A 10,840-nucleotide genomic window follows, 5' to 3' on the forward strand; every position below is an offset into this window, starting at 1 on the left:
GCTGAGTTCTATTTTTGAGCAATGCAGAAACAAAAAGGCTCAATTATAATCTTATTTAGACCAAACTAATTCCATTGGCTTTAGTAGATTTGTTCCTGACAGACAAGAGCTGTGCCTGAGATCTGAAAGAAAGCCCAAAGCGCCACTTAGCACTGAAAGCCTTCTTGTTACTTTATATTTCTTTGGAAAATTGCATGAAGTCTGTTGTTTATGTCAAACTCTGAAAGAAAAACTCTTTGCTGCAGTACTGTGGTTACACACCCATACTCTTAACAAAAACAAATGCAAAAGTGTAGCAAAAGTATCAGTTCGGTCTGGAAAATTGTTGGGTTTATCCACTCAGTCAATAAAAAAGCATGTGTACACGCTTCTAAATTTCTCAACAGAGTGAGAAGACTGACAAGCTGCTTGTCCAAGGCAAAGAATTCAAATGTTCCAGCAGCTCTGGCTCTGGACACCGCCAGCATTGCTGGCTCAACTTCTTTCACATGGTAAAAGCTACAAGAAATTAATTTTGAAGACGAGGTTATTATGCAATGGCCTCAGTTACATCAGCACAGCAAGGGAAACACTAGGGGAGAATAAACAAATGTCAAGGCTCTGTGCCTGCGAGACGGCAGCCACCTGCAGAGAGCCTGCAGGGAGCCGAGCCACTGATCTTGGCCGGGAAGAGCTCGAGCGGCACCCGGTCAGCCCTGGCGCTGCCACCCTCCCGCAGCAGCAGAGCTCAAGCCTGGCTCAGACCATGGGACTCTGTATCCACAGCCTCCCCCAGCACAGGGCTGAGGCCGGACGTGCCGACCCCCTCGTTCACCCCATTACACCCAAAACAGGTTTCAACACTGCTGGCCAGGGCAGAGAAGGTGAAGCAGGGAGGGGTACGGGATATGGTACACCTGAAGCCTCCACAAAGGGGTGCAGGCATCCCACTGCTCCATCACAGCTCCCTCTGCTATGCCGTTAGCTTTCCAGGGATACAAACCATCTTTCTAAAGGAGTAGCATGCTCTAAAAATGAATTAGTCATGACAGTACGCCTGTATCATCTCACTTTTGAGCCAGTGCCGTCAAAGGAGAAATCCCTAAGAAAAAAGATGGAATAAGATATAAACCAGCATTAACAAATTACATTCCCACATGATTCCAGTCAATTCCAGTGACTTTGGTGAAGTCACAAATGAGACTGTCGCTACATGTGAACTGAACGTATTGGGCAAAATAAGTGGCATGCAGTCATAAGGCCACCTGTGCTCTAGGAAACCCACTGAACTAAATTAATTAAACATACTATGAAAGACACCAGAGATCACATCTGGACAATCACTGGCATCAGCTCACTCATGAGAGTCCCTAAACTGAAGCTGCACAAACATTTCTCTTGCTGTATTGCAGTAGGGAGCTTCTGTCTGAATGTGAAGCAAACCGTACTGTAGAGCAGGGCACCTCTCGGCACGGATGCAAGCACGCTGCGTGAAGCAGCTACTCTTCATTTGGATTTAAAAGACTCGCAGAAGTGACTTATCAAATTTGGCTTTAGAGAAGATGCATTTGCTTGGAACTTCTGTCTCCCATAATATCCTCATAGGCAAGCTTAGGAAGCGTGGGTTAGATGAGCGGACAGCAAGGTGGGTTGAGAACTGGCTGAATGGCAGAGCTCAGAGGGTTGTGATCAGCGGCACAGAGTCCAGTTGGAGGCCTGTAACTAGTGGTGTTCCCCAGAGGTCAGTACTGGGTCCAGTCTTGTTCAACATATTCATCAATGACCTGGATGAGGGGACAGAGTGTACCCTCAGCAAGTTTGCTGATGACACAAAACTGGGAGGGGTGGCTGACACACCAGAAGGTTATGCTGCCATTCAGCGAGACCTGGACAGTCTAGAGCGTTGGGCAGAGAGGAACCTAATGAAGTTCAACAAAGGCAAGTGTAGGGTCTTGCACCAAAGGCAGAATAACCCCATACACCAGTACAGGTTAGGGGTTGTCCTGCTGGAAAGCAGCTCTGCAGAGAGGAACCTGGGACTCCTGGTGGACAACAAGTTGACCATGAGCCAGTAATGTGCACTTGTGGCCAGTAAGACCAATGGTATCCTGGGGTGCATTAAAAAGAGCATGGCCAGTAGGTCAAGGGAGATCATCCTCCCCCTCTACTCTTCCCTAATGCGGCCACATCTGGAGTACTGTGTCCAGTTCTGGGCTCCTCAGTTCAAGAAAGACAAGGAACTACTGAAGAGAGTCCAGCAGAAGACTACGGAGATGATTAGGAGACTGAAGCATCTCTTTTATGAGGAAGGGCTGAGATCTGGGTCTGTTTAGTCTGGAGAAAAGAAGACACAGAGGGGATTTTATCTACGCTTACAAATATCTGAAGGGTGGTTGTGAAGAGGATGGGGCCAGACTCTCTTCAGTGGTGCCCACTGACAGGACAAGGGGCAACGGGCACAAACTGGAACACAGGAAGTTCCATCTGAACATAAGGAAAAACTTCTTTACTTTGAGGGTGGCAGAGCACTGGAACTCCACTGCCCAGAGAGGTTGTGGAGTCTCCTTCTCTGGAGATAATTCAAAACCCGCCTGGATGAGATCCTGTGCAAACTGCTTTAGGTGAACCTGCTTTAGTGCGGAGGGTGCACTAGATGATATCCAGAGGTCCCTTCCAACCCCTACCATTCTGTGATTATGACTGACGTCATCAGATCCTTAAAATAACACCATTTGGGAGCGCATTGCCTGGGAATAAGTGAAGACCTTCACACACAGCAAGTCTAAGCCAAACACATCTCCTAGAGGTGATCTCACTGGTCACAGCCCCAGAGCCACACTGATCTGGTTACCAGATTTGGTTTCCCAGGAGCGAGTGGGAACACCCAACTGTCCCCATCCAAGGGTGGCTGGACTCGAGATTGCAACATTACACTTTGTCACAACAGCCCATGCGATTTTAACCCCCAAGTTATATTGCTTGAATTTGCATTACATGATTGACCATCAAAAAATAATGCACTTTACTGAAAGATTTTGTTCCATTTTGCTTAAACATCTCTTAAAAGGGGGGAGATCCAATTTCCACTGTGGCCACTCAAGAACAGGACTAGATCTGTAGTCTACCTTTCAATAGGCCACACATGGTCAGTCCAAGCCCCAGCCCATACTGATCCATGCTAGAGTACTTTGCAGAATCTGGGATTTAGTAGCAAATCATGCTCTGAAACTATCAAATAAATAGCAATTAAAAAGTTACGTTGATTCTTCTGGCACTTCACATTCAATGTACATACCCCCAGTTATTAGTCTACCACAATATGTAATGATTCTCACAGCCAAAGCTCTTATTTTATAAACAATGTAAAGTAAGGAGACATTTTTATAAGAGATCATAACACTAAGAATGCTTATGTAATGAATTGCCCTGTCAAAAGGGAAAAAAAAAAGACCATAAAATGAGGCTCTGTTCTGATTTCCTTTCATGCAAGTACAGATCAGGTCACTCATCTTTGGGCAGAACTCCCTTTACTAACGAAATATTCTACTAAAACAGACATATATTCCTCCTCTTTGAAATATGTATGATTCGGGATCCAAACTGAGTTAATGCCTCTTGTATTTAAAACACAGCTCAAGGTTAATGTAGACATTTGTACATCTCGCTGTGATAGAAAAGTCACTTTATTTATTTGTGTATGAATAAAACATACTTCCACAGCTCATGAAGTCCACTGAAGTTATTCTGTCACACATGCACAACTGGTAAAATGCTGCACCTTTCAGGGGCACATCACCCCTCCACTGCTTCTCAAAGACTGTCACTTTACTCCATTTACCCACGTCACCAATGACGAAGGTATTTAGCACAGCAGGAATGATGCACTTGCTAGGAGCCAGCCAGCAACATCTCCTCCTGCTTTGTTAGCTTGCAACGGTGCCAATGACATCATTAGGGAAGGCTGCTGCATGTAATTTAAACTCTATGGAAACACAACACAGCCCCAGGACTTCGACCCTTTCCCATACATTGCTGCACTTGCTACAAAGAACTTATTGTGTAATTTGGAAAAAGTTACCTCAATATTCCTGGGCAATGTGGAAAGCTACTAATTTTAAAGCAGTCAACCTCACCCTTCTGTGTTGGAAAAATACCTGTAAATCAAAACTAATTTGGAGCCAGGATGGTATAATAGGGAAAATGTAATGAAGTATTAGCTTAACAAAGCAGGTTAGGGTGAAGTTTGAACAAGGCAATGTTGCCGGGATTGATAGGTATGTGATCTTGGACTTGTCAGCTTTTCATTAGATTTCTGTGAAATATGGCTGACTACAAAACAGGTTAAGTAAAAAGTGGATTTGATCCCACAAATGGAAAGTAAGAATGCTTAAAGAGAGAAGCTAGGGTTTTTTTAACAGAACTATTCTGAGGCAGACAGAAGAAAGGCTGGATTGAGAGTTTCAGGTACCAAATAACCTTTTCCATTTAGGTTATTTATGCCAATCAATCCCTTCTTGCTGCCTTTTAATTCCTACCTCATGCAAAATTATATCAATGAAATACTCCATACTTCAGTCATTTTCATGCCTGTTTCTTGTTTAGCGACTAACTTGGTTTATAGATCAATCTAAGAATTGACAGTTAATAATCTTGTTTAGATAACCTGCCTCTAGATTTTTCTTCTTTTACCCGCTTCTAAAAAATAAACAGCTATTAAAATAGCTTATTTTAAAATCTCTCCTAGCACAACAAGAATAATAATAGCATCTCACATTTTCCATAGTCAATAATCTGCCCCTCAAGTAAGGGGAAGATGCTAAACTTTGGCTTAGTTCAGCTCTGAGAAGCTGCATTTTAACACACAGATCATACAGCACTTCCATTTGAAGTGATGCAGTGCTGTGGACTTGACCAGCAGGTCTCAATATGCTTTGATTTGTAGTGCAGTCAAGGTGCTCACCTGCTTAATGTGGTTCAGAATAAGGACTGAGGTCTGATAAAAAAGCATTACCTCTCCTGGACACAATAAAGTGGAAATGCATGGACTGCATCAAATGACAGTGGGCATCTCTGTTGTATTTCAATTCGTTTATAAGAATATATGATGATGTGCAGAGAGAAGAGATGCATGAAGAGCTTTGCTACTTAAAGGCCCCTTGCAATACCTCTCCTTGAGCTTAGACAAATCCCACTATGGAAGAGACATTTGAATAGCTTCCCACTCTAAGCCTTTTGTTTCTCAACTTGAACTGCCATTCTTCCCTAGCCATTCACCTTCATCCACCCATGCCCCTTCGTCCATCCAGCTGGAAATACCTGAGCAACCTTTTTGTTCTAGGCAGATGCATGATTTTGTGTTCCAAGTTCAGAATTTAGTTTATTTCACCTGACTACTTGCATAAAAGACATTAAAAAATATTTTCAATGAAAAACAGTAGTTCCAGTTAACATCTGCACCAAGAACTAACCCAGACCCTTAGTTACAATAGCCTGTCACAAATACCGATGCTTTGGGTGCAATACGTCCTGAAAACACGGAAGAGACAGAATGCCACAACTACAGCAAGCAAGAAATCAAGGTCAGAATCCTAAACAGATCCTCAGATTCCCCAAATATGAGAGGTTCTGCATCATCATTAATAACATTTTTGTGACAGTTGATGATACAAGCTTGTCAAATCTTATAACCAGGATAAATTTCTAACAAGGTAGCCTAAAACACAGTAGAGGAAAAGACAGAGAGAGATGTTTACCTTATTTATTAGGTTGCTAATCACATCTCTCATTACCACCATCCTTCAGATGTATCACCTTCCAATAGCAGTTCTAAAGGACAAAGTATCTTCACAGGCTAATACCTTTCCTGTATTGATCTCAAAAGCACTTAACAGAGCAGATAGCACAAACTCAGGAATTACAGTTTTTCTAAGCCGAGAACTACTGCTGCAATACTTCAAAACAAATTGCATTTAATATTTTAGACTACAGCATTTAAAAAGACATAATGTAATACTACTTAGGGGGGCCCTCGCTATCCAGACTTTCTAACATGAAAAGGGCTAGTGTTGAGCGTTTTCAATGTGGTTAGTCTTTCCTCACTATTCTAAGACTTTCCTTCTAAGTATGGTAATTGAAATGAGTATTGGCTCCTCAGTTAAATCTGAATTCTAGAATTTATTCTTTGGGTCTACTTAAGGAGATGTGTACACAAGAGTCTTGTAATAAAAGTGTTGTCAGAGTTGTGCTAGAGCAGAAGTGCGTAGCTTTGGAAATTTTGGGGTCTTTTTCCCCCATTTAAATTGACTCATTCCCTCTTGTCCACAAACCCTCTAAATTACAAGTAGATTCCCATCTGGATGATGACATAAAAGATTCTCTTTTAGCCCAAGTCTTTACAGTTCACTGTTACAGCAAAAGGAATCTCCGTAATCTACAGCTAGGTGCACACCAAGTTTCTGTTTGTCCCTCTAATCTCTTCTGTAAATCATCAGATTCTACACCTGCCTGGGATGAAGATCAGCCTCTAGCCAGGCAGCAGTTGTTCTATGCAGCAGAGTTAAAATGCCAAACAGCAATGCTCTTTTTGGACACATTAATGTATCTTCCCACATGGCCCCGCTGCAGGACCGAATTCACCATGTAACCTACCTTTCCCCATCGTTGTCATCATTTCTCAGGGTCTTCTTGTAACAAGGTAAAGGGTTTTTTCCATACTTTATAGCTCCAAAACCTCCATCAAATCACAAATAGAAATACACCTGTCTCAGATCCATCTGCATTAATGGAATAACGCATAATTCTCTGCATTAATGAAAGCCTCCAGTCTCCTTACTGTAATAGTGGACGTATAAATGCACACTGAAATCTGCTTTCTAGAACACCGAGAACCCTTCTGTGCTCCTCGGGGATGGCACTAGCACCCTCTGCTGTCACACAGCAGCACCAAAGTCAGCTGAAACCTCCGTTGCTGTACTGCGCACAGGGAATTTCAGGGACAGCTTTCTAGATGCTCCACTAAAGATCCTGAGCCATAAAACCTTACAATGACATTCTGCAATGAACTCTGCACTTCAAGACAGCTTATTTTCAAAGACAGTGACAGTGTATAGAAATAATCACCCAATATGAGCTTACTATATTAGTTATTTGCACTGATCGAACACCTGAAACTTACACTAGAATAACAGGAAATTAAAGCCATGCTGATAGAACTATCAAATTCTATAAATCCAGCAATAAATCACTGATATATCAATGTTTGTCTTAAAACCCCATCTTCTAAACTCTTGTGATTACATGAGACTCAGTTTTGATTTTTTCTCTACGTGTTTTTTGTTCTCTTGGTTGCAAAGAGCAACTTGCAAACATTGATTTCAGAAATCCAGAAGGCAAGTAAATTTTCATTTCAACAGCTGCGTGTCCAAGTGGAGACCAGTGATGAGTGGTGTTCCTCAGGGATCACTACTGGGACCCATGCTGTTCAACATCTTTGTTGGTGACATGGATAGTGGGATCAAGTGCACCCTCAGCAAATTTGCCAATGATACCAAGCTGTTTGGCGAGGTAGACATGCTGGAGGGGAGGGATGCCATCCAGAGGGACCTGGACAGGCTGGATAGGTGGTCCCGTGCCAGCCTCATGCAGTTCAACAAGGCCAAGTGCAAGGTCCTACATCTGGGATGGGGCAATCCCAAGCACAAATACAGGGTTGGCAGAGAATGGAGTGAGAGCAGCCCTGAGGAGAAGGACCTGGGGCTGCTGATTGATGAGAAGCTCAACATAAGCCAGCAATGTGTGATCGCAGCCCAGAAGGCCAACCATATCCTGGGCTGCATCAGAAGAAGTCTGGCCAGCAGGTCAAGGGAGGTGATTCCACCCCTCTACTCTACTCTGGTGAGACAACACCTGGAGTACTGCATCCAGCTCTGGAGTCCCCAAAATAAAAAGGACATGGACCTGTTGGATCACGTCCAGAGGAGGAGCATAAGGATGATCAGAGGGCTGGAGCACCTCTCCTATGAGGACAGGCTGAGAGAGTTGGGGTTGTTCAGCCTGGAGAAGAGAAGACTCCGGGGACACCTTATTGCGGCCTTCCAGTACCTAAAGGGGGCCTACAGGAGAGCTGGGGAAGAACTTTTTACCAGGGCATGTGGTGATAGGGTGAGGGGGAATGGCTTCAAACTGGAAGAGGGAAGATTTAGATTAGATATTAGGAAGAAATTTTTCACTTTAAGGGTGGTGAGGCACTGGAACAGGTTGCCCAGAGAAGTTGTGGAAGCTCCATCCCTGGAGGTGTTCAAGGCCAGGCTGGATGGGGCTTTGAGCAACCTGGTCTAGTAGGAGGTGTCCCTGCCTATGGCAGGGGGGTTGGAACTTGATGATCTTCAAGGTCCCTTCCAACCCAAACCATTCTATGATTCTATGATTCAAATGTTGGCTAGCAACACCAGAGCACATTCCAGCAAGTATTTACAAGGCTTCCTGTGACCACAAGTGCTAGCCTTCAAGCCAACCCAGTACTGCAGGAGCAATAACTCCAGAACAAAAGGAGAGCCATCAGCTCTCTGGTGATGTTTTAAACTTTTAAATAGCTAGAAATAGAAAAGTTCATTAGTCTGACCAGCTGTGTCGAGCAGTCCTAGGCCACAGAAAATCATCTTAAAACAAGATCTACGCAGTATATCCATATATAGAGTCTGTATTGACCAAAGACCTCTTTTTATTTTTTCCTTAATGAATGAGGACCATCTATCACTCTTCTTTTCCCAGGAACTATATCATCATCACTGGCAACAGCATTTAATCATAAACCAAATATGGGAATGGAATACAAAAGGGGTTCCTTCAAGACAAGGATTACAAAAACATATGTACATAGCAAACATAAAAGACAGAAACAATATTAAGTTCAAAAGCAAACATGTGGAAAGAGAGATTATAGTATCATTTGCAGTACTTTGGGTGAAGGATCACAATCCACACTAATAAAAAGAGAAGAGAGTTTGCTGAATATAGAAACGCACATATTTTACACAGGGTGAGTAAGCCTGTGATGGGATGGCAGCTGTACAAAAGTTCAGGAATCAAGGCTGACTATGTTCATTTACACTACACTCAAAAGTTTCAGAGAAATACAAATGCTTCAGTTCTTTGTAAGAGAAGATATGCTTCCTAAAATAGAGAAAAACAAGTAGTAAAATAGGTGTGGATTACCAAGACAATGTCAACCTCTTACTCTTCTGGTGTTAGTACAAAATAAACAGCATCTAAAACTTCAGTGAGCCTACTCGGGTGAGTAAGATATAAAGCATATAAAAAATAAAAAATCACACAGTCTAGCTCCTAATTAATACTGTTTTCAAATTACATATTAAATTCAGGCCAAGACTGGAAGAGTAAAGTCTTGCTTGAGCTGATCTGAAACCAAAGTTTTTGTTTTGCAGTTAATCCTATCAGTAGATAATATTTTCCTTAAAAATACCTACCGAGTTTCCAGCTAAAAACTCCATCAGCCAACTCAGTCTTCAAATTTTGCACTGACTGTAAACAAAAACTACATAAATGTGCAATGCTGCAAAAACTGAAAAGGACCAGTAAGTGCCACTGCCACTTAAGCCACTAGCATCCTTTTACAAAGTTTCTTTTTCAAATGCCTGTTTCCTTCAAAGTCAATAGCAAAACTTCTGTCAACTTAAGTGACTGCAAGGCCAGGCCCTGAGAGAACAATCCTTTTCCAGCTGCACATTCTTAGACTGATGTTGAGTTACTGGTTAAAGACTGATGAAGCAAGGAGGAAAGCAGATGCTCCTTTTATCGCTAATATTAAATACACCTGGCTAAATACACATCCACATGAACGTGGACAGTAGAGTGGCATTTGTTGAAAACAAGATGCCACCTTCTAGGCAGCAAATAGTTCCCATCCACAACACACTCTTTAAGAGAGACAATTGGCTGAGGAATCTCACAAAAAATAAGTCACTATTAAAGGACTTTTCTTTTTTGGTAGAATGCCCGAATTATCTCAGATTTCCAAAGGTGTAACCAAAAGCAGAGTATATGCTAGAGCATGGTGGTTTTCTAGTGTGTGGGAGAGAAGAGAAGGTATGTGGCTCTGGGCCATTACAGCAGGCATTGATGAGCAAAGCACAAGACCCACAGCATTGTGGCTTCAAGCCACCCAAAAGCCAGAATTACTCCAACTCACAATGCTGTTTAGATCCTATAGCTATCACAAAATAGATTTGTTAACAATCAGCAGCAAAGTCACGCTGCCCATCCCAGAGCGCTAGAGAAAGAAGTGTGATGACATCAATGCCCATGACTCATGATGTGTCACTGCCCAGCATTATATATATTTTATAGCATACATTAATTTCTTAGCCAAAGCCACATTGCACAAAATACTGTATGGTCTGAGGAAACTTAAAAAACATATTTTGCAGGGAAATGTTTCAAAAGCCTGAAGCATGTCTTCTTAGAACATCACTGTCAAATGTGTAAGGAACTAACAAATTGATCAAGTTTTCCTAGTATTTGGTAGTAGGAAATGCTCAGCTTTCTAATACTTCAAATTAAGCTTGCGATGGCATTTCTTCATTGTGTATTTACATAGAATGGTCTGAGCAAAAGTTTTAAGGCTCTTATTTCTCAAAAAAAAGGTCACAGTAAAGAAGTGATTAGATGGAGTTAACGCAGCTATTGGCAATACAAAGGATGCTCGTGTCATTTGCTATTGTACAATCTGGGGCATTTCACTCCATGCTTTGGCTTTCTTCTTGGCCAGGGATAGCCATGGTGGTTCTGCAGGGCTGCATGGTGTCATTGGCAGGTTAGAGGAGTGTCTTGCTTGCTTTTCAAC

The 10,840-nt window shown here is 42.4% G+C and overlaps 1 protein-coding gene across 1 annotated transcript in view; it reads right to left on the bottom strand.

Moving 5' to 3' along the window:
- Nucleotides 1-10,711: 10,711 nt before the first annotated feature.
- The window catches only part of KIAA1210 (KIAA1210 ortholog), a 63,137-nt gene continuing 63,008 nt past the window's right edge, over nucleotides 10,712-10,840 (bottom strand). Inside the window, exon 13 of the mRNA XM_009889330.1 lies at nucleotides 10,712-10,782. Within this exon, the coding sequence (XP_009887632.1) occupies nucleotides 10,712-10,782 (71 nt within the window). The remainder of the gene's footprint in view (nucleotides 10,783-10,840) is intronic.

This window comes from Charadrius vociferus, unplaced genomic scaffold (genome assembly GCF_000708025.1).
Source record: "Charadrius vociferus isolate BGI_N301 unplaced genomic scaffold, ASM70802v2 scaffold7, whole genome shotgun sequence".
In the NCBI taxonomy this organism is placed as follows: domain Eukaryota; kingdom Metazoa; phylum Chordata; class Aves; order Charadriiformes; family Charadriidae; genus Charadrius; species Charadrius vociferus.